This window comes from Ambystoma mexicanum, chromosome 3p, assembly GCF_040938575.1.
Source record: "Ambystoma mexicanum isolate Mex_15411 chromosome 3p, UKY_AmexF1_1, whole genome shotgun sequence".
NCBI lineage: Eukaryota > Metazoa > Chordata > Amphibia > Caudata > Ambystomatidae > Ambystoma > Ambystoma mexicanum.
The window spans coordinates 1,112,401,920-1,112,424,723 of record NC_090925.1 but is presented as its reverse complement, the minus strand read 5'-3'; the positions used below and the strand labels follow the sequence as shown (position 1 = coordinate 1,112,424,723).

At 48.5% G+C, this 22,804-nt stretch overlaps 1 protein-coding gene across 1 annotated transcript in view; it reads left to right on the top strand.

Annotated features, from left to right (window-relative positions):
* Window positions 1–22,804, top strand: part of NDFIP1 (Nedd4 family interacting protein 1) — a 639,788-nt gene that overhangs the window by 579,931 nt on the left and 37,053 nt on the right. Inside the window, exon 7 of the mRNA XM_069652470.1 lies at window positions 13,548–13,653. Coding sequence (XP_069508571.1) covers window positions 13,548–13,651 — 104 coding nt within the window. The 3' untranslated portion in view covers window positions 13,652–13,653. The remainder of the gene's footprint in view (window positions 1–13,547; window positions 13,654–22,804) is intronic.

Here is a 22,804-nt window from a genome sequence, read left to right as displayed (position 1 = left end):
GTCCTGATCACATTTACCCATAAAGGCGAGTATTTTTGGGTACAATTCTGGGGTATGCACAACTTTGTTGAAGGGCCTGTGGCATTCTGCTTTCATGCGCGCTCTCACATCTTTGTCGCTTCTGTGCCTCCTTCAGGTGAATTTGCATGTCCTCTGACTCTTTCCGACAGGGACCATTCCTAGGACGTGGATGCACAATGTCCTTAGGCTTTCAATTGTCTTCTCCCAAAACAGTACTCCACGTCCTGCTTGTCTGTACCGACTTGCTTATACGACTCGCCTTGTGCACCACTTTGGCCCTTATACTGGACAATCTTCTCTGCAATGTTGGCATTGTCCAATTTAAGAAAGGGTTCCATGTCTCTGAGATTCAGACTCATGTACTTTTCACTGCTTGGGGGGGGGGGGTGGAGGGATAGTCCCACCCCCTTGCTGCTCCTTGAGCAAGCCTGGCTTAGGGTTGGCAAGCCAGGCATCCGTTGATGCTGACCTCTTGTGCAGCCAATATGAAAAACCCTCCAGACGGTATCATCCATGGACATAGCCAGTACTCTTTATCCTGATCTTTGACCTTAAAACGGACTTTAGGCGAGTTACGCTTCTCGCTGGCCCCCAAGGTGGAAGCTTGATATAACATAATGAAAACGTTTGCAAGATTGGAGTGCTCTTCACAAAAGTACTTGCGTAATTAGGTGCTACCCTGTCCTCACCTCACCATGAGATCTGTAGAGCAAGATTCATGCATGTTCAAGGGTATAAATGAGTCCTGCAAGCTGGGTAAATGTAGGCTTGCAATTTGCTAGATTGATTTATCCTCTGTCGCCGGTCCTGCCCTGTTCAGGGGATTGCTTGAGTTGACCAAAAGTCTGCGGGGCACAGTCCCTGCGTCGTTCTTCACTCCGGCAAATGGAGTAGAGTCCGAGCCTACACAGTTAATAGTGCATTCGTAACACAGCCTTCACGCTTGGGAGAGAATCGCTCACGTGGAAGTGGATTGGCTGCATTTACTTTCAGAAGCGTGCTGACAGATCACCTTTGCGGCAAGTGCCATCGCCTGACACTCACAACTCAGCAGGATCTCCACCAGACCGTCAGATCGGTACTGGCCAGAGGCAGGGACTGCCTTAGCGGTGGGTTGCCCTGTCATTAGCCCCCCACCACGCATGCTTGGGGGAGTCTTTCAAGGTGTCCTCAAAGCTGGCATGGTGGTAGAATGCGTGGCAGGTGCCCTATACGCAGCATCAGCGCCTTTTGAAAAATGTGGCAACCCCCCCCCCCGACCAGTGCCGTAACTTGAGGGAGGGGCGCGACGGCCATGAAGGCAGGCCCTGCCCAGAACAACTTGTGGGAAACCATGCTGAGCTCTGCTGCAGAAGTGAAACAGAGGAAAATTTTGTTCTCTAAAGCTCACCAGAAAACATTTGCAGCATGATATTCCTACAGTAAAAGAAAATGCAATCGAATTCTTCCTTCATACACAGGACAAAAGCTGGCATGACTTACCTTGGCCCTGAGCATCCAAGAAATGTGGCTGCGCAGAGTCGAGATATGATTTAAGAAGGCTGCTGGGTGCTAATGGTTGAAACAAATATTGGTACTGTGTGCGTTTCGCCTGAAGTCTGCGGGGCACAGTCCCTTTGCCCCTAAAGTTTGATGGGAATTGTCGTTTTCTTGTGTTTTCTTGCTGCTCTGAGTTGTAAATGAAGAGAAGCATAATATGAGCCTTCATCTTGAGATGGAAACAGAGTACAAATGGGCATTGAAAAATACCAGGTCATACCTAGATGTATGAAGGCACAAATTATCCACAAGTGGATACCGTAACACGGGCAATTCTCCCTGAACAATGTAAGCTGCAGTGATGTATTATAATAAAATATGTAACAAATTATTAATACATTAGAAACTTCCAGCTCTTAGACCTCTGGGGAAGTGGGGGGAAGGGGAGGACTAGAATAAATGACACGGTTTAAATGGAAGTCCCTTTTGAAGGAGTTTTTAGTTTATACAAGTTTTCCCATTAGAAACTTTGGGGCTAAATCCCATAGGTATCCTGCAGTTGAGGGGAAATGTAAGGTCCGTTCAGCTTTCACCCTACAGGTGCAAAAGTCGGAGCAACCAGACAGAGGACACGAAAAAAAGAGCTCCAGCCCACGGTTTGAGAACTAGAAGGCTAGGAACAGCTGGGGGCCGAGAAAATAAGGTAATTTAAAGTCAATGGAGAGCGGCACCTCAATACCCCACCACTCCTGGACCAGGGGATCACTAAAGAAAACACTTAAGAATATCTCAAGACACAGGCACAAGTATTCATGGTGCAGGTCAAGGCCAATTCGCCCAAAAAATGTCAGGATCATATAGGCATGCGTGTACTTTTTACGTCTGACTAGTGGATGTGGAGCTCTCTGGGGGGGGGGGGGGAGGACTTGCACCCTCGCCCAGCATGGACCAAGAAGATTAAAAGGAGCCTCTCGATACCTGAAAGGGCGACCCACAAGGCAGTGGGACAGAACCTGTAGGACTGACTGAAGAACCTGATACAGGTTCAAGGGGTGGTGGGGAAAGGGAGGAGGGGCAGTCGACTAGCAAGAAAACAGCCCCACGGTGGTGGGCAAAGGCAGGAGGCGATCCTGGATATTCCAAAATAGAGCTGAAGTGAGGCAGCAACAAGCCACCCTAAGTCCAGTTCACAAGCATTCTTCACCACAAGGCTCTTGGTCAAAGAGCCTTTAGCGGAGCGGCAGCACAGCAAAGGCCAGCAACCGTTCCTAAAATGGAACAGGCAACCCAACCAGCAGGGAGGACTGGGAGGGGAAGAAGAGAAAATACGAGATTCCAGAAGCCGAGAAGAATACCAGTTACAAGGACAAAGGAACCACGGCCCAATCAGTATGGTTAAACCAGGCCTGCTGTAGTCTTCCAGGAATTCAGGTAAATATCTTAGAAATGCACAGGGTCGCCCACTGATAACACATTCCTATAATCCTAGCACAGGGCAGCACACAAAGGTTTTTGGTGGCCCGCCAATCACGCTGACACTAAAAATCCCCAAACGCGCTGCGCCACACATTGGCCCACACACAGGATGCGTGTCGGAGGTGTCTGGAGCAGTAAACTGGGCTAATCCCGTTTTTAGCCCTCTTGAGGGCGCAGGGCTGGTTACCTGATGAGTTTCATGGCACAATATTCGCCACTCTTTTTAGTGCAGAATAGTAATTGCCAAGAAATTCACCCATAATATATCACCGAAAACAAAATGGGTGGAGAACAAAATCGGAGCTAGCACGCAATGGGTTCACCCTAGGTGAAAGATGAAAAAGGAAATGGACTGTGTCCGCTTACCTTGCTGACCTCTCCAAATGCGTTGTTAAATTTCAGCTGCTGCAGAGGGATTCCTCAACCCACTTGCTTGCTGTTGAATGCAGGATCTCGGTTGGTGTTTCCACCTCTCCCAGATCTTCACTGTCGACGCAATGAGCCAACCTAGTGAGGGTGGCCCCTGCAGTGAAGCTCTACCACCACGCTCAGAAATCCAGACACCCAGGGAATATTAAAGGAAGCGAAGAGCGGAAGGGTGTGTTTTTTCCCCACTGGACTTGGGAGGCTTCCGGAGCAGATGTCAAAGGGGAATGACAGTACATCTAGTTGCTTTACTAAGCCAAGGAGCTCTGGGGTTCAGTTACCTATCTGGTGGCCTAGTTCGTGTTTACTTGTTGACCAGTTTATATGATGTGAGGAGTGCTGTTGTGTCCCAAGTGAAAGTATTTCTTAGCATGGGTGCTATACCCGTCGTATGACAGCATCGGCACTTCTCGGTAGGCGCCCTTCACCACAGTAGAGATGTTATAAATGAAATGCGACAGTATCAGCACTGTACAGAAGCGCCAGTACTTTTTTTTAAAACCAGGCTGCTATGTATATTTAGTGGGACACGGAAAGCAATTCTCACCAATGAAAGTATTTCTCAATGCCTCTGCTGCATGCAGTGAGACTATGCCAGCACTTCATTAGTGCTTGCATACATGTGGTGGAGCAGTGCCGCTCTTCTCACCAAGAGCTGTTATACATGTGACAGAGAGTGTGTCATGTTTCAGAAGAAAGCCTATACTATCTCACAATGGTCCTGAAGCTTAATTGTTTCTGTTAGCGTTGCGCCTGTCAGTCCTCACCCCTATACCATGGTTTACGGTGTTTGTATGTCGGAATTCAGCCGTGATTATAAACCTACGTTCCAGCCACCAAGGGGATGATGCTTCAAAATGTTGTACCGCTATGCTTGGGAAGATTTGATTGCTGACAATTTTTTATAGTGTTTTTTTGTATACTGAATAATTATAAAAAGGCCAGTCGCCCTCTTCACCCATACATTTGTCGGACAGTCCGGCACAAAGTACAAGAATGTACCTCCTGTTCTTTCGCAGAACATTGTTTTATAACACAAGTGAGCTGCACTCCTTAACTGATGCACTATTCGCACTTGCATATCAGATTTGGGTGCTAGGAACATCATTCTATGACGCTGCGCCAGGCCTACACTACTGTACACTTTACTTTGTTGCTAGTAATTCTTCTTGCAACTTTCCGTCATAGTAACTCCACAGGGCCAGAGGACCCAACAGCTGAGTTTAGTATCTACAGTACCAAGGCAGTGTCCTCGAAATGCTTACTGTGACTAATGAGAAGAAAACCTGCAGCCCAGCAGAGGCACAGTCACCATTTACAGCATTGACCAATTTGTTGGTACCAGGCAGGCTATCTATGATGCACCCGCAGGAGAAGCACCATTAAATCAGGAAGCCAACAATGTCGGATTTATTGTGCGATGAAAGCCGGAGAGTTCTATTCAGGCCATTGGCAACTCTCCAGCAGTTGTTTTCTTGCCCTTGCCAGACAGTCCGCCCTTCCCCACACACCCACGATCCCTTCACCCAGAACACCCGTCAACTCCGTTACCCGCTTCCCTGTACACATAGTAATATACTTCAACTTTTGTCTGGTCATGTTCTGCTTGCCTCCATTGACATAACAAAGGGTCTTTCTCCAGTATGGGGTCTGGCATCGATTCACATGCTCATGAATATTCCCCGTCGTCAGGCTGGGAATCCTCAGTACAGAAAAAAAATCAGTATCAGTTTCATTTCTGATCTGTCTTTCCTTCTAGTAACCAATCACTGATCTCTGGGTCATACTGCCGACAGCCAATGACTGCCCTCTCCCTAATCCCCGCCTCCGGCAGCCATCCTCAGATTTTTACCGCACGTTCAAGTGTTGGGAGTCCTCGTGCTGTAGCTCTCGAGCTTTACTGCGTTTTCACGCTTTTTCAAAGAGAATTTCTAATTTTTCGGTTAAATTGAGCCTCAAGCTCCACCGTCTTTACATCCGATCAACGGGGACCCGTTTTGGAGGTTTCTACGCCCCTCAAGGGTGAAGATTTCATCGAACAATGCTTTTGGAGGATTCCAGAAGTTTCTGAGGCCTACACCGGACATGGCCCAGGAGAAAGGGAGCTTGACGCCAGGTAAGCTGTTCAGGGCCTGCCCTGGATGCCAGCTGCAGAACGTGGTCAAGGAAGACGAGCATTCCTTATGGCTCTTTTGTCTTCACAAAACGCACGTGGAGGATGACTATGCGTTTTGCAGGAACAGGTCGGAGCAGACCAGGAGGGACCGCCATCTTCGTCTCGCCAACTGGCTGGAGGGAAAGAGCCGGGGGCCCACCAGAAGGCTAAGCACCGCGAGTCCGCGGGCACCGGGAGCGCCGAACGGTCGGGCTCCTCAGCTGCCAGGCAGTGCGCATCCTCCCCGGCGCCATCGACCACGAGCCAACGCTCTGGCTCGGGTAAGAGGAAATCCGAGAACCCGGCCAAGCTTCTGGAGAGGCCCCGGTCAATCTCGAAGATTTCGGCTGAGGGGGAGCGAGACGCGGAGCCCTCCCCCAAGGTGAAGGCCACAAGCACGAAGCCAAGGCCTCTATCGAGGAGGTTGCAGCAAACCTGGCGCAGCCTGCGGAGGTTACACCTGTGATAGCGGCCTCGGGGCCCAGAGTCCCCCTGCCACCTCGGAGGGAGGCATCTTTCAAGCCCATCGAAAGAACCCCCACGAAAGCCCCGGTGGAGAAAGAGGGGAGACCAGTGGCCGTTGTGGATTCAGATACAACCTCTGAGGAGGAACTTGTCGAAGCCCCTGAGAGCCACGACGTGGGCATGGAGGAGGACCAGCCCGTCGAGAGGCATCCCGACGAGGGGGACGACGGAAGCGATGGCGGCGCAGACGGGACCCCAGACCAACCGTCGCAGCCAGTGCCGCAGGACAACTCGGCAGCAATTTTGATGGCAATTCAATCCTTATGCTCTGAGATAAGGACTAGATTGCCTTTACCCCCGACGGGTGAGCCGGAACCAGGCCCAACTGAGGAGGAGCCAGGGGCAGGGCCGTCGGGGAAGGCCACCACCCAAGAGGAGAAGAACACATCCTTCTGCACCCTTCCAGCCCTCGAGGCCTGTTCAACCCTCCTCCCAGTCCACGGGGATGACACGGGCACAGACACGGCCACGACGGGCACGGACGACGAGGGTGGCCACGGCGGGGTGGACCTCCCGTCACCCCCTCCCTCCCCAGGCTTCCCTGCCTGATGAGAGGGGTAGACCTCCCGTCGCCCCCCCCCCCCCCTCCCCGGGCTTCCCCGCCCGATGAGATTGGATCCTTCCATGCGATGATCGCCAGGGCATCCCAGCTTTTCCAGCACTGCCCCGAAGAAAATGAGGAGGGGGTTCCTCTATCAACGTCGAGAGACCAAGAGGAAGACGGTCCTCGCGGTACCTCTACTGGATGACATCTGGGACGAGGGGCTCTCCCTCAAGAACCCGTCCACGACGCCGGCAAAAAGGGACCGATACGAAAAGAAGTACCAGGTCCCCGACGCGGCCCCTCTATGCCTTAGAGCACAGCCGACCCCGGATTCAGTCGTCTCGGCGGCGGCCAGGAAGAAGACCGGGGGGGGAGGGGGCATCGGCATCATCATCGACTTCACCGCCGGACGGCGAGGGAAAGAAGCTCGACGCGATGGGACAAATCATCACATCAGCGGCGACGACGATTAAGGCAGCCAACGCCCTGGCTATCGTTGCCCGTTACGACAGGGAACTTTGGTATAAAATCGCTCCCTTGTTGGACTTCCTGCCGGACGACAAGAGGGCAGAAGCCTTGGAAATCCTGCAAGAAGGCAAGGTGGCGTCGGACCACACCATGACTGTGGCGACGTACATCGCGGACACCTGTTTCCGCCAGTTGGGCAACGGTGTTTGCCTCAGACGGCGCAGATGGCTGAAGGCGACGGATTTCCGCCAGGATGTACAAGCCAAGGTGTTGGACATGCCCTTTGACGGGAACAACCTGTTTGGGAAGACAGTCAATGAGTCCCTGCAAGCCATCAAAACGGACACGGAGACAGCCCGAGCCCTGGGAGTTCTCCAGCAACAACGGCCATCCTTTCGGAACACCTGAGGCAAGCAAGGAGCCTCCAAAGGTTCTGGCAGCGGCTCCTCTACCTACCGTCAAGCGGCCCGTTCCTCATCGCAGGAGGCCTATAGAGGACGGGGAAAGTCTGGAGGTTCCCGCCGTCGTCGCCAGGGAGGTCAAGGCGGCCTCGAAACAGGACTGAATCGGCTGTGGCCTCGTGCCCCCACCGAAGCACCCCGGTGGGAGGCCAGCTGGCGAAGTTCATCAGCGTGTGGGAGCCCATCTCTACCGACTGTTGGGTGCTGGATACCCTGGCCCAGGGGCATGCCCTCGAGTTTCTAAAGAAGTGCCCTTGCTTGCCACCCGTGGCCAGGAAGGAAAACCATGTACCCCAGCTGCTGCTGGAGGTAAGGGCGATGCTCAAGAAAGGTGCCATCGAGCTAGTCCCAAAGAGACTCCGGGGATCCGGGGTCTACTCAAGATACTTTCTCGTAAATAAGAATTTTGTTTTGGGCCCTCGGGTCCTTTCTTCCGTCCCTCAAGGGCAAGGTGGTGAGGATCTTCACCGACAACACCACCACGATGTTCTACATCAGGAAGCAGGGTGGAACCAGATCCCCCAGCCCTGTCCAAGGAATCCCAGGAACTGTGGCACTGGGCCGTCGACCACGGGATGTTTCTGGTACCTTTTAATCTGGCAGGGATAAAGAACACCATCGCCGAATCACTCAGCAGGGAGCTGCGCTCGTGCCACGAGTGGGAGCTACGCCAGGATCAAGTGGATCAACTCTTCAGGCTGTGGGGCAGACCCCAGGTTGATCTCTTCACGACGGTGACGAACTCCAAGTGCCAGAGGTTCGCCAGCAGGTTCCCCCAACCGAGGAGCATGGGCGATACTTTCTCGTTCCCCTGTAACAACCTGTTCCTCTATGCTTTCCCGCCGTTGCCACTGCTACTCCGGCTCGTCAACCAGCTGAAGAGGTCCCGGTGCAGGATGATCCTCGTCGCACCGGCGTGGCAGAGACATATGTGGTTCCCGGACCTTCTGGACTTATCGGCATCCCCCCCAGTCAAACTGCCCGTGGACGCGGATCTTCTCTCCAGAGAAGGAGGCGCCATTCTTCATCACGACCCAAAGTCGCTGAACTTGCAGGCCTGGCTCCTGCAGCACTAGAGTTTGGGGGATATGATATACCGGCCGACTGCAGAGAGGTTCTTGAAAAGGCCAGGGCGTCCTCAACTCTCAAGTGTTACGGACACAAATGGAAGAGGTTCTCTGTCTGGTGCCGGGCACAGAAGATTAACCCTCTATGGATTACAGCCCCTCAAGTACTGCCGTACCTACTGTCGCTGGCCAAGGCTGGACTAGCTCACGCCTCCATCAAGATACATCTGGCTGCCATCTCCAGATACACCGGGACAACGGGACGGGTGTCCTTGTGGTCTCATCGCTTGGTGAAGGACTTTATGATGGGACTGGTCCACTTGTTCCCGCCGGTGAAGGCCCTAGCCCCGGCGAGGGAGCTCAACCTGGTGCTGACTAGGCTCATGGGGACTCCGTTCAAGCCTATGCATACGGCACCATTGAAGTTCCTATCATGGAAAACAGCTTTTCTTGTGGCCATCACCTCCGCACGGCGCATGGGAGAGATTCAGGCCCTATATTGCAAGCCTCCACACTTGACTTTTCACGACACGAGGGTGGTGCTCAGGACGCACCCCTCCTTTATGCCCAAGATGCCGTCAGACTTCCACCTCAACGAGCCCTTGTTGTTACCAGTGTTCTCCCGTCTCCTTTGTCGCCGGCCGAGAGGACTTTGCACTCTTTGGATGTAGCTAGAGCGCTGAAGTTCTATGTGGACCGCACAAAGAGTTTTCGGAAGACGTCACAGCTTTTTGTGAACTTTGGACCTGTGAATCAAGGGAAGGCTTTCTCGAAGGCTTCCATTTCCAGATGGCTCTCCGGCTGTATCATGCACTGTCACCGGTTGGCAAACCGACCGCTGCCCGGCCGTCCGAGAGCCCATTCGACCAGAGCGATGGCTGCTACCACGGCGTTCTTGTTTGGTGTGCCCCTGCTCGACATCTGCAGGGCTGCTACGTGGAGGTCGACGCACACCTTCGCGAAATTCTACTGCGTCAATCGGGGTTCCAGGGAGGAGTCCAGGGTCGGCCAAGCAGTGCTGCGCAACCTGTTCGCCTGAAGGGCCTGGTGAGGAGGTAAGAGTTGCTTAATGTTGAGTTTATGTATTGCTTAATGTTGAGCCTTTTGCCACCTCCCATGGTTGTGCATGTGTGTACTGCTATGTAATCTTGTATTCATGAGCATGTGAATCCATGCCAGACCCCATGCTGGAGAAGGAACAAGTTACTTACCTGTAACTGTTGTTCTCCAGCATGGGGCTGGCATGGATTCACATGCGAACCCTCCCGTCTACCCCTCTGCGGCTCTTCACTTGGTCTTCTGCCACTTTACATGCTACCAAATCTGAGGATGGCTGCCAGAGGCGGGCTTTAGGGAGAGGGCAGTCATTGGCTGTGGGCAGTATGACCCAGAGATCAGTGATTAGTTACTACGAGGAAAGACAGATCAGAAACAAAACTGATACTGATTTTTTTTCTGTACCAAGGATTCCCAGCCTGACGACGGGGAATATTCATGAGCATGTGAATCCATGCCAAACCCAAGCTGGAGAACAACAGTTACAGGTAAGTAACTTGTTACTTTTTCCTATGTTCCTGGCAGCAAAGTTTTCTTTTAAAGGAATTTGGCATGCATACACAACCATGCAAAACTGTTGTACATTCACAAAATATCCATTAGCACTACAGTTCGCATGCCTAGGGTGCCAACGTCTACAAAGCCCTTGACGATGGGCTTTTCTGGCTGGTAAACATTTCAGAAACCCCTTACTTCGTCTCCTTGACAGCCAGTAAAGCCCTTTGCATTTGGTTTCATTATTGCTGCTTCAAAATGGTATTATGGTTTTTATTGAGCGTCAATCTAGCTACGGTAAGCAACTGATCGCTTTTACAAGTCATAGAGGGAGTACACAGTGAGGTAAGTAAATTGCAAAGAATCAGTACTAGTAAGCAGTGCGTCTGTAGAGTACTCGTTTTGGAAAGTTGACCTATGTGGGCTGGGATGATTGTGGCTAGAATTCTCCAGGTCCCCACGATCATCAGATGGGAGCACCATGAAGACTGATCCTAACACCTAAACCCATTATCCTGCATAGTTTAATCTAATGAGGCTGTAAACTATTTTGTTGGAAAACCTTGTAAACCTCCTTGACAGCATGAATCAGCAGGTTGAACCTTTGTTCCTAGGAGTTCCAATCATTTTCGCAATGATCAAAGCATTGTCCTTTCACAAAATGGTATGCATTGGTGGAAGGAAAGGTGCAAAGTGCATTCCAAGGATTCTTTTATTTTGTCGCCTTGCTTTCGTCAAGGTAAAGCAGGGAAACTGGGGGGGCGTTACCGTTTAATGCCATCTACTGTTCCTGGGAACTTGAAAAAAACATGTGTTGTTTCCCACAACCTCAGAAAATTCTGTCCTGCCCCTAAGAGAAAATATAGAGCACAAAGGAAAACCTTTTTTCGGGAAGGGGCAGTCGGATCCGATGAAACTTCAACATTCTAGCAATTTGGCTGTAATAGGTTGTTTCATAACGACAATTTTGTTCTTTTTTGCCCAACTATTTTAAAAGTCCTGGAAATGTTTCTGTCACACACAATGAAATTGGGTTGGACTTTTGTTGTAACAATAGCGATCTAGGTGCTAGCGTTATCTTTATCTGATTAATTGTAGTTCTATAGAATGAACAAGCTTTATTTAACTAATATTCAAATATTCTTGAAGACACGCAAGCTCTTCTTGAAAAGCATTCATGCTCTTGTGCTATAAACATAATGCCATTTTTGAACTTTGAGATGACAAACTAGGTCCGTGTTGGAGAGCAAAACTATAAAAAAGGAGTATCTTTGCGATTTCTCATAATTCTGTAAAATATGAATTTGTAAGGTTTGGCGTTCTGTTATCATGAAAAATCAGACATTTAAAATTAGTTTGCAATGCATCATCTCTTTGACGAAATACAATATTTTGATTGACTGCAGAAAAGTGTTTTGTGAAATGGAATTTGTTAGGGAGAATTCTCAGAAATGTGCCAATTCCCTTCTAACTTGGAGACACCAACTCTTTTTGCTGGACTTTAGGCCTTTTAATTTTATCCTAGAGGGAGTGAGACCTTTTTCCCGCTCATGTATTTTTTTATTGATTTGAACACTGTGGTTCTTTTGACTTTGGAGTCTAACAAACTCCATAGGCATCATCTTTTTGCATTGTGTCACACAGCACCTTCAGTGCATTGTCACATAGAAATCCTTTGGATTTCTGCTACGGTTTAAATACCTTCTCTTGGATAACTACTGTTTCCAAGAGCAGTGAAGTGAAATTGACTTACATTTTTAACTTTCTAGACCCAGCACACATTATCTTTTAATAGGGTGCTGGAGGGGTTACTTAGTATCCCCTTTGTCTAGTTTGTCATGTAACATTTTTGTTACTTTTTCTACAATTAATGGCGGGGGCAGTGGTTTACTTTTCCCTACCATTGTGTGTTTCTACTGCAAGCTGCAATTGCAGCTGCAGGTAACAACCCATTGGTGCCCATTTTGTCAAAAATGGCCCCGGGCATATTTTTTCACCATTTCTTGTTGGAATGGTCCTTCCTGAGATTTACTCTAACCAAATCAGGTTTGGTCCTTTTGTTTTGACTTTGGTGGAATTCACTGGTGAAGCCCACCTCTGGCTCCAGCGTGTCTGGCAGGGCTGGAAGCCAGGGAGGTGCACAAAACCCCCCTCTGCTTAATCCCCTTGGCTACAGGAATGCACCCAAAGGTGATTGGCTGGCTGTCCTTGGAAGATGGCCACCCTGCTGTGTGATTGACATCTAGGCTGCGAATGAATGGGAGAAACCTATATAAAAGGCAAGGGCTTTGGCTTGGAAGGGAGAGTCGACCACTGGATGAAGAAATCAGAAGAACTTGGAAGAGACGCTTGCTGCAACTCCTGGACAGTTGGTTTGCCCGGTGAAGCCCTGCTGCATTGCTGAAGCTCTGAATTAATCTTGACTAGAGATGCCCTCCAAAGGACAGCGTCTTCCCTTGGGGTGGTGGGACCAATAGACTCCAAGACAAGCTCCTCTGGATATCCTCTCAGAGCTGGCTGTACTTCCATAGCTGCTGCAGGAACTGATTGCCAGGGAGAGGAACACCAGAATCAAGTGTTGTCTTTAAGCCAGACCCGAGCTCCAGGAAGATCCTCCGGACTCACATGAAATCTCTTCTAACCTCTGACTTTGTGCTTAAACTATACCTCCAAAGAGTCACACATTCTATAACTTGTGTAGTTGGGAAAGGGTTAAAGGGTTAATCTACATTGCATTTGGTGGTTTAAAAGTACTTACCTGCTTAAGAATTTTGTTGACCATTGTTTTATTCCCTAAACTTTTCCTTTTGACACCAAACTCAGTATTGCTCTACATATGCCAGTGATATATCAATGTCAAGTGTCCTAGGTAATTAAGTCAGCTCAGGGTGTAAGAAGTGTCTGTGTGCCATCCCAAATGGGTATCCACTGATTTATTGAAACTGTATTTATTGAAGTTTATTTTTGTGTTATATATTTGCTCCCTTCTAAGGAAGGCTCAATCAACTGACTGTTAAATTAATAAATAATTGTTTAATCAAGACACCTTAAGTGTAAGTGTTTATTTGGATACTTGTCACTGTGAAACTCTGTTGCAACCCTACAGCTCACATTGACACCTCTTGAGATAAACCTGGGTTCTCAGTCACTCTACCAACATGTGTAGTACATGCTTGTACCAAAGATTGGGTTAACTATTGCCACGAGGACAAGGCTGGTGCAGTCACCCCCAGGGTATTGCATACAATCTTTCCTAACAGAATTTAATGTTACATATTGCAGAATTGAAAGTCCCAGGTTGGTGCTTAACTTTAAGATTTGAGGGAGGATTGTGCTGTGCTGTTCACTTAAGAAAATGTTGTTGCTTCTTCTAGGATTCCTTCTGTTCCTGAGAGGATTTATCAACTATGCAAAAGTCCGCAAGATGCCAGATACATTCTCATCTCTTCCCAGGACCAGAGTCCTTTTTATCTACTAAAGGTATGAAAGATGTGCCATTGTTCTGCGAGTTATATTCAATGTTTTAGAAATGTCTATAAATATAGATCACCCTCAAAACTATTTATGCATTAGAACAACAATGAGTATCGATAATGGTTAGAAAACAATTCAGTTCAAGTTAAAATAAGCAGTACATTTTGACAATATCCAGTTATTTGAAGTACAATGTCAGTTAAATAATGGGAAAACTACCCCACCACCCACACAAGGAGAATACTCACCATTGTTGGTGGCTTCATCTCGTTGTCCTGTCCGGTTTTTCCAAGATGGGGGTAAAGTAAGGTGGTGTCATTTACATGTTTCACACCGAAGCAAGGTGAAATTGCTCAACTATCGGTGTCGCAGGCCATCTGAGTTGTGTTCTTGTTTAAAATGCAAAGGATAGCTACTCCCTGAATACCATTGGGTTAGTAGAAGTATGCACATCATGTGCTCTCCCCCGAGTGCAGAGTTTTCAGTCCCCTTCATTTCCCGCAGAGAGGCTCGGACTGTCTTGATCTCATTAAATCGAAAAACATGTTTGAGGCATTGAGCTCTTAGATTAGAGCTCCGCTCCAGGAAGTGGACTGTTGCCTCAAACACTCTACCACCACAGCCGCATCAGATCTCATCTGGTCTTTTCCTCATCCACACTTCTACCAGGCACCGCAAGGGCAGTTGACCTAGCCTAAACCACGTGAGCAACATTAGTCTTGTGGACTATCTGCAAGACTAATACTTCAATCCCTGGGTCACCCCTCCAGTCCACGTAGGCCTGAGTGGTCATGCTTAAATGCATTGCCTTCATGGAAAACTCCTTCACTTCAAGAATGCTACCTTCAACAAAGCACCAGATGGGACTCTGGGTTCTCTGAGGGCATGTTCATAAAGCTCTCTTCTGGGGTTTAACTAAACTCTAACCAAACATTTAGAGTGGCTTCAGACTAATTTCATTCTTGGCTACCTTGCTTCTTAATTCAGCCTTCACTGCCTTGATGGATTCACACCTTGGAATCCATAGGAGCATTATACATATGTTAGTAACAAAATGTTTGTAAGGAAAGTGAGAGATTCTGATCAGTGCTGAATGTGTTTTTGTGGTAACAAGTGTAGTACTTGGATGTTTTGTGCTCCGCTTGCCAACCTGCTAAATTGCCCTAAATAAAAATTTAGATCTCATTTAAAAAATTGCTTTGGAGGTTATCACCGCTATTGAATTCATATACTGTTGCATTAGTTGAACATAACTCTGAAAATGTATCACACTGATATTGGGCCTCATCACACGGACGGCGGTAAGGGTTAACGGTCACCGTTAATGGCAATGGTGACCGTTAACCCTTACCGCCGTACTACGAGGTCCCTTTGCGGGTTGGAGGATTTAACGCCTGCTTCTTGCAGGCGTTAAAATCCAACCCGCTAAGGGACCTCGAAGCTAATTACGGCACCGCAAAATTGCGGTGCCGTAATTAGCGCCTTCCCCAGTCCCATAGAACCCTATGGGGCAGAAATGGGAATGGGGAAGGGCAATGGCGGAAAGGGGATTTACCGCCCCTCCAACCTTGGAATGGGGCGGTAAATCCCCTTTCCGCCAAGGCGGTGCCGGTATTTTACCGGCATGAGCCATGGCGCTATAACAGCGCCATGGCTCACCGCCTACCGTGTAATGAGGCCCATTGTGTTTTATGTACTGTTACAGTAATTGACCATAACTTTGAATCATCACAATTGCGTGGCTTATTCTTCTGATGTTAGTAAGGTGAGCCTCTTATAAACCTAGTGCACTACTACTGTTCATCTAAATACATATGTGAACTATCAATTCCATGTTATCTAAACATTACTATTAATTGGTTATTTATAGCCCGCTTAATACCCAGAGGTTTCTAAGTGCGGACCCGGGGTTTGAACCTGTGTCGCTCCACGTCGTCTTGCTTCCAAGGTGAGCGTGTTGCTCCTCAGCTGTCCTCCTGAGACATAAGAGTTATCTCAAGTAAAGGATATAGCATTTTCACCACAATTTGTTTTCCTTTAACTAGCTGTTCCTGGCATAACATACTCAGTTCTAGCATATCTTGAAGGTCAATATCGGTTGGTAATACATAGGATCACAATACATAGGATCACTTCTGCCACTCTTCTTCAATATCGTAATTGCCACTGATCGCTTCCAGGAAGGGGGCGTAGGTCCCTGTGACTTTGGTCATTGAAAAGGCTGAATGTATCAGCTGGTATGAGGTATGCACGGTATAAAAACAGCATCTAAGTTCCATCGATCGCACGGGGCTCTATGATGTCTTTGTAGACACAGAATTGTCAACCTTGTTCCATTGCATAATCCCTGTGGTGGCATACAATTGTGTAATAGCATTATTACAGCACCTACTTTCAGTTTTAGCTCATGAGGAGGCATTCATCCTCCAGCGTTTTGCTCTTTAGAGACTGAAACGTTGAGCCTGTAATGAACTGTTCACTGACACTGGAACCGCCATGCCCTGTGTGAAGAGAAGTGGGGGTGGCAAGAAGTAACTTTTGAAGGTTTCCGATAGTGGAAGGTGAAGGTAAACACGTAGAACAGTGCTCATTCTGTTTGTTGAAATGGTAGCTGTTGTTGAAGTGGCTGATATTCACCGATTTCTAGACCATCCGACGCCGGTGAAGAGCAAGGAACAACTGTCGGAAGACTCCCGGCGACTGATCCGTTCCGGCCTTGGAAGGCAGCTACGGGCTTCGGCCGACTCAGTAGGGACAGGGGGGTGTGGGTAGGGAGAGGACATTTTAGAATGTTTTTACCCTTGTACATACACTACATTCTCCTAGCTGCCGGTACATTCCATTATGGAAGGCACCCCCTTTAAATTGTGCCCGAAGTGCAATAAGTTCCTGTTGGTCGATAAACACCTTGTGTGTAATCTGTGTCTCCCACGTCGAGGGGGTTCTTGTCGATAGTGTAGGCTTTTTAAGCACAAGACATTGAAGGATCACCTTACTAAACGTGGGGCTCACCACGCCAGGCAACTAGAGGCCATGGAAGTGGAGGGTGCCTTCAGCGACGACAGTAACGCCGCTGATCCGACGGCGAAGGCAACAAGGTTACTCCGGTTTCCCGAGCGCAGGCCCCTGAACCCCTGACACATGTTATGGGGACAGCACCCGGCGGCGAAGGCGCTATCACTACATCCTCCACTAAACACACAACCCACGGCAGAGACTCGACACACGTGTCGAGCAGACGGCAGCGCACAACGTCTAGGGAGAGGTTTGCTGAATCGCTGTCCTCTGGGCGCTCCAGATTGCCACACTACAGGCCCTGGCCGTCGAAGGACGGTACAGGCGTCGCACGCAAAACCACTACCGGTAGTGGATCATCCACTGACGATGCTCCGGTTCAGCCCGCATCCGAGGTTCAACGTCGAAACGGGTACAAGACCCTATGCAAGCAGAACTAGGCCACTTAGTCAAAAAACACACTCCCAAGGGCCTGGTTAAAGACAGGGAATCCAAGAAGTCCTCCAAGACCCTTTATAGGGATACAACCTCTCATAGGGATAAGTCACAAGAGGTTAGGCCCACTCATAAGAGAAGGGATCCTCAACCACAAGATTAATTATCTTCCACACTCAAAAAGAAGGCTCCTCCTTCTACTATGCTTCCTCCCACACCCGAAGATATGGGACTCCCTTCTCATCCATTGGTCATTCCTAGCTCTGCCCAATGGTCAGCTGAAGATAATGACAGGGTCATGAGGAGGATGTCCTTCATGGCCAACATTTATGAAAAAGACCCTGCTTATTGCACAAGCTTCCACTGCACTCCACCCACTACAGCACCATCTGGGTCCCAAACTCCTGATAAACCCCCTGCTAGAAGGCCTCACCAGGAGGAGCCAATGCAAGACAGTCATTGATCTCTATGACCCGGACTCTGATCATGAAGACCTCTCTATCCAAGAGGCGGCAGACCCTTATTACGGGGATAATGAAGATGAGGAGGGTGACCCTGATACAGATATGTATATCATGGACCCTCTGGTAACTGACTAACCCATAGACAATCAACCTCTGCTAAATGAAGTGCTCGTCAAGGCGGCGGAGCATTTTCAGAAGGTGATGCAGGAAGACCAGCAGGATCAGGATTCCATGGATGAAATTTTAGGAGAAAAGAAAGCTGTTACTCAGTTTATGCCCCTCCTAAAATCTGTTCAGCGAAAGATACAGCCCTCGCTGGAGACTTACGCGGGCAGTGAACCCCCGTATAGAGAAGCTGTTTAGACCCGCCCCGTCTCACTTGAGTTGAAGCCTGACTCACTAGTTGTCACTACATCAAGAAAGAGGGCTGGTAACCCCCTCCCCCCCCCTTGATTCCTCTGAGGCTCCACCTGACAAGGAAAGCAAGAGGCTATACACAATGGACAAGAAGGTGGCCTCTTCCGCAGCGTTGCAAACTAGAAAAGCTAACAATTCAACCTTGTTATCTAGCTACAACTGCCATAAATGGGAGGAGTTCACGGCTTTACTGTCATCGGCCCCCGAACCACTTGAGTCTCAACTAGCACAGGTGGCCGCAAAGGGGTGGGCAGTTTCGAACAGCTTATTAAAAACCATACTTGACGCTGCCGACAACGCTGGTAGAATAATAGCAGAGGGGACAATTATCAAGCGTCGCGCTTGGTTATGCCAATCATGGTTTAAACCAGAGACGCAAGCCACACTTATCAACATGCCCGTTGAGCTCTTTGGTAAACCCATCGAGGGCGCCTTAAAGACTGCCAAAGAGGAGTACGAAACTCTCGTCATTGGGCCAACTGACCAATAAACCTACTGGCCAAAGGGAAAACGGCAATTTTCGTCGCTCACATGGCCAAAATTCTCAAAGGGGTTCCAACTAGAACCAGAACACTTCTTGGCGAAACAATCGTGGCCAGTCCTCTCAAAATTACCCAAGAGGACCAGCCAGATCCCGTGGACGCGGTAGGGGCTCCTCTTCCCGAGGGGGTACCCCACCTCAGAAGCAGTGACTATCCGCTCCAGGTGCCCTCCCATGCCTCTCCAGTAGGAGGGCGCATTTCTGGCTTCACCCACGCATGGGAGGAAATCACCTCAGATGGGTGCTGTCCACCGTAGGTGGCGGTTATTGTATAGAGCTCCTCAAACAACCCCAGAACCATCCCCCACACCAGAAAACCCACTCCAAAGAAGACCAATGAATCCTCCTCGAGGACATTGCAACGCTGCTCCAAAAGGACGCCATAGAAGTCATCCTGGCCGATCAGGTAAACAAGGGTATTTATTTAACATGCTTCCTTGTTCCAACGAAAGATCTAACAATGCGCCCAGTATTAGATTTGCGCCCTGCAAACAAATATGTCGAGCCACAAAAGTTCTACATGACTACGCTCAAGAGGTAATCACTCTACTAAAAAGGGGGGATTACATGGCAACACTGGATATGAAGATGCCTATTTTTATATTTCAATGTTCCCAGCGCACAGAAGATTCTTGCGTTTCAAGATGGCGAACCAGCACTACCAATTCAAGGTGCTGCCCTTCGGAATAGCATCTGCTCCAAGGGTATTCACAAAGGTACTGGCAGTGGTGGCAGCACACCTGTGCAGGGAGGCAATCCCAGTGTACCTTTACTTGGACGACTGGCTGATTACAGGGGAGTCTTCCCCTTATTTGCAGGCAAAACATTCAAAGAACTATCAACCTTCTTTCAATTAGGCTTCTCCATCGAGAAAAAAAATCAAGGCTAGTGCCAAGCACAACCAAACAGTTCCTAGGAGCTGTTATAAACACACAAGAGGGGTTGGTCTTTCCATCAGAGGAAAGAGTCCAAAACATGTTACTGCAAATACCACATTATCAGGCCAGCCGCCAGATAAGGGTGCACAAAGCTGTGCGTTTGCTAGGCATGATGGCATCTTGTATTTACCTGGTAAGTCACGCGCGCCTGCAACCCATGCAGGAGTGGTTAGAGAAACAATGGTCCCGGGCAATTGTTCGGTGGGATGATCTAGTGGTAGTTTCGCCAACACTAGTACAAAATCTTCGCTGGTGGACAAGGGAAAATCTGTTGAAGGGGTAACGATTCATACGATCCGGAAGTACAGGCGATTGTCACAACAGACGCCGCACTCGTGGAGTGGGGGGCTCATTACCTTCACCACACAGCTCAGGGTCTGTGGTCTTGTGCGGCGGCACAGAACCACATCAATCTGCTAGAACTGCTGGCAGTGTTCAAAGCCCTTCAGGCATTCGAAGTTCACCTAGCGAACCAATCTGTCCAAGTCCTGACAGACAGCACTACAGCAATGTTTTGCATCAACAAACGGGGGCACACGTTCTCCAAATCTGTCCAGGCTTGCGCAAGAGATTTGGAAATGGGCACTCAAATAGAAGATATTCCTATTGTCACAGTTCGTTCCGGGGGAACTCAACTCTCTGAGCAGAGATCCCCTACCAGAGGAACACGAATGGCGACTACATGAAGGGGTCGTGGAACACCTCTTCTCTCAATGGGGTTACCCCACAATAGACTTGTTCACCACAATCAAAAACAGTCAATGCCCAGACTTCACGTACATGTTCCCCCAGCCAGGCTCCAAGGGGAACACCCTATGGATGAACTGGTCAGGGAAATGTGCTTACGCTCCCACCCTACCGACCCCTCCATCCCCCCCCCCCCGACACCTTTCATGAGGAAGGTGGTCAACAAAATGCACAAGTAACAAATGACGCTCATCCTAGTTGCTCCTATGTGGGCAAGACAACCCTGGTAGCCACATCTGTGCAAACTGGCGATGTGCGATCCCATCAAGCTCCCGTGCCCGTACAATCCGCTAACTCAGCATGGGGGACTAACAGTGCACCCTCAACCTCACTCAATGAACTTGGCAGCATGGCTCCTGAAGATTATTGTTTTGGTTTATTTATTTCTATAGCGCACCTGACCCTAAGGTATCTGGGCGCATTAGATCACAGGTAAAATTGTTAAAATAGGCAAGTAGTCAAATTACAGTTACAATTGTAGAAAAGACATAGTTCCCATTGGACAATAACACAGTTGTTACAGACCTAGGCATTAAGGAAGAAATACAATTAGACTTGTTGATTAGTTCTTACTGACTAGCCAAGAGAAGGTGTTTCTCCTGAAATTGGTAAAAAGCTGGGAGGTCATAGAGTTTGGACATCTTAACCTACCACAAAGATGTATGGATATATAGAGAGAAGCAAGAAAGCCTAACTAGGCACTGTTATTTTGACAAGTGGAGAAGATTTGTAATTTGGTGCCAGTCTAAACAAATTAACCCCATAGAATGTACTCCATCCCACATTCTAATTCATATGCTCCACTTGCTAGATTCGGGGTTAGTATTCAACTCCTTAAAGGTCCACATGGTGGCCTTGTCAGCATACACCACTTCTCACAATAAAGTCTCATGGTGGAAGATGCCCGTCATCAAAGCATTCACGCAGGGGGATAAAGAGACTTCACCCTCCAATTTCTAATCCACCGCCAGGATTGGATCTCAATGTTGTACTCACTAAGCTCATGGGACCTCCTTCCGAGCCGATGCATAACTGTAGTCTTAAACACCTAACTTAGAAAACTGCCTTCTTAGTGGCTATTACTTCCATAAGAAGAGTGAGTGAAATACAAGCATTGTCGGTGCAGGATCCCTTCTTTGTTGTAAACTGAGATAAACTGGTTTTACGTACACATCCTAGGTTCTCCCCGAAGTTCATCTCTAAATTTCTTGTAAACCAGTCTATTGAGCTACCGGCTTTCTTTCAGGAACCCACCAGCTTAGCTGAGGTCAAAAACTACACACTAGATGTGAGGAGGGCAGTCCTCTACTATGTAGACAAGACCAGACCGCTAAGAAAAACAGATCAACTGTTTGTCTCCATAGCACCAGGCAGAGAATGAATCCGCATTTCAAAGAATGCAATCTCCAAGTGGATAGTCCGATGGATACAATTGTGCTATTCCCCATCAAACAAGACACTGCCTTTTACACCCAGAGCTCACTCCACAAGCAGCACAGGAGCCACTCTGGCTTTCATTGCAAATGTCCCTCTAGACAACATTTGCAAAGCAGCTACATGGAGCGCAATACACAGTTTCACTCAGCATTGCTGCATTGACACTCATTCCAAAGGTGGGACAAGTGGTTAGAAGACATCTGTTCGCCCATGAACCTTCTCACATCCCACCACCTTCTTCTATCATTGCTCGCAAATCTATGCGCAGCATGTGATCTAAGCAGATTCCACAAGCCTCAGAAGGGATACATTACACACCGTAATTGTATTTCTGATTCTTGTATCTGCTTAGATTCACATGCGCCCACCCTTCCTCCCCTTGGAGAGAAGTCGCATGGATGCTTATGAGCTTGTCTGATATGTATCTGCTTGGATACAACTGTAGTCACGCTACACTTCATGCTACCTCATATTAGAAAAATAACAATCTGAGGGACATCGACGCGTGAAGGATCATGGGTACAGTGGACGTCACATTAGGGATAGTATTACTGGCCTGCCCTGTCGACGTCCCTCTTTGAGCTTCCACTAGATGTCGGCCTATGCACAGCATGTGAATCTAAGCAGATACAATCATCAGAAATACGATTACGGTGAGTAATGTATCCCATGTATATGTTCAGCGTTCCTGTTTTACCAGTATTGTATAACAGTTGACTATCACCTGCATCATATAACATACTTGCATTAGTTATGTCTGATTCTTGTTTAGCATATGGTCTTGATTTTTTCAAAGTAGTTATTGCCTTTATATTCGTGTCTACCAGTGTACAGGCAGGAGGTTAGTAACATGCTCACTGAGATTGAGGATGGGAATGGGCTCATTGATTGTAAGTTAGTCCATGCTTGCCATGGGACTGGAATATGTGCCCCAATTCCACCACATGTTCCCAACTCAATACGTACCCGGGGACAGCCTCATGTGCAACACTTACTGCCCTTGAGTAGATTCACCCCAGAAAGTACCATGGACATCCAGAAAGAAAGTGGAGGTTCAAACCACCCAAATGCCCTTGAACTATGCACTGTTAAACTTTTCTAGAGGGCAAGTTCGGTGGAGTTTTCGACAGCTTACGCAGCTAGGAAGGCAAAGCTTTCACCAT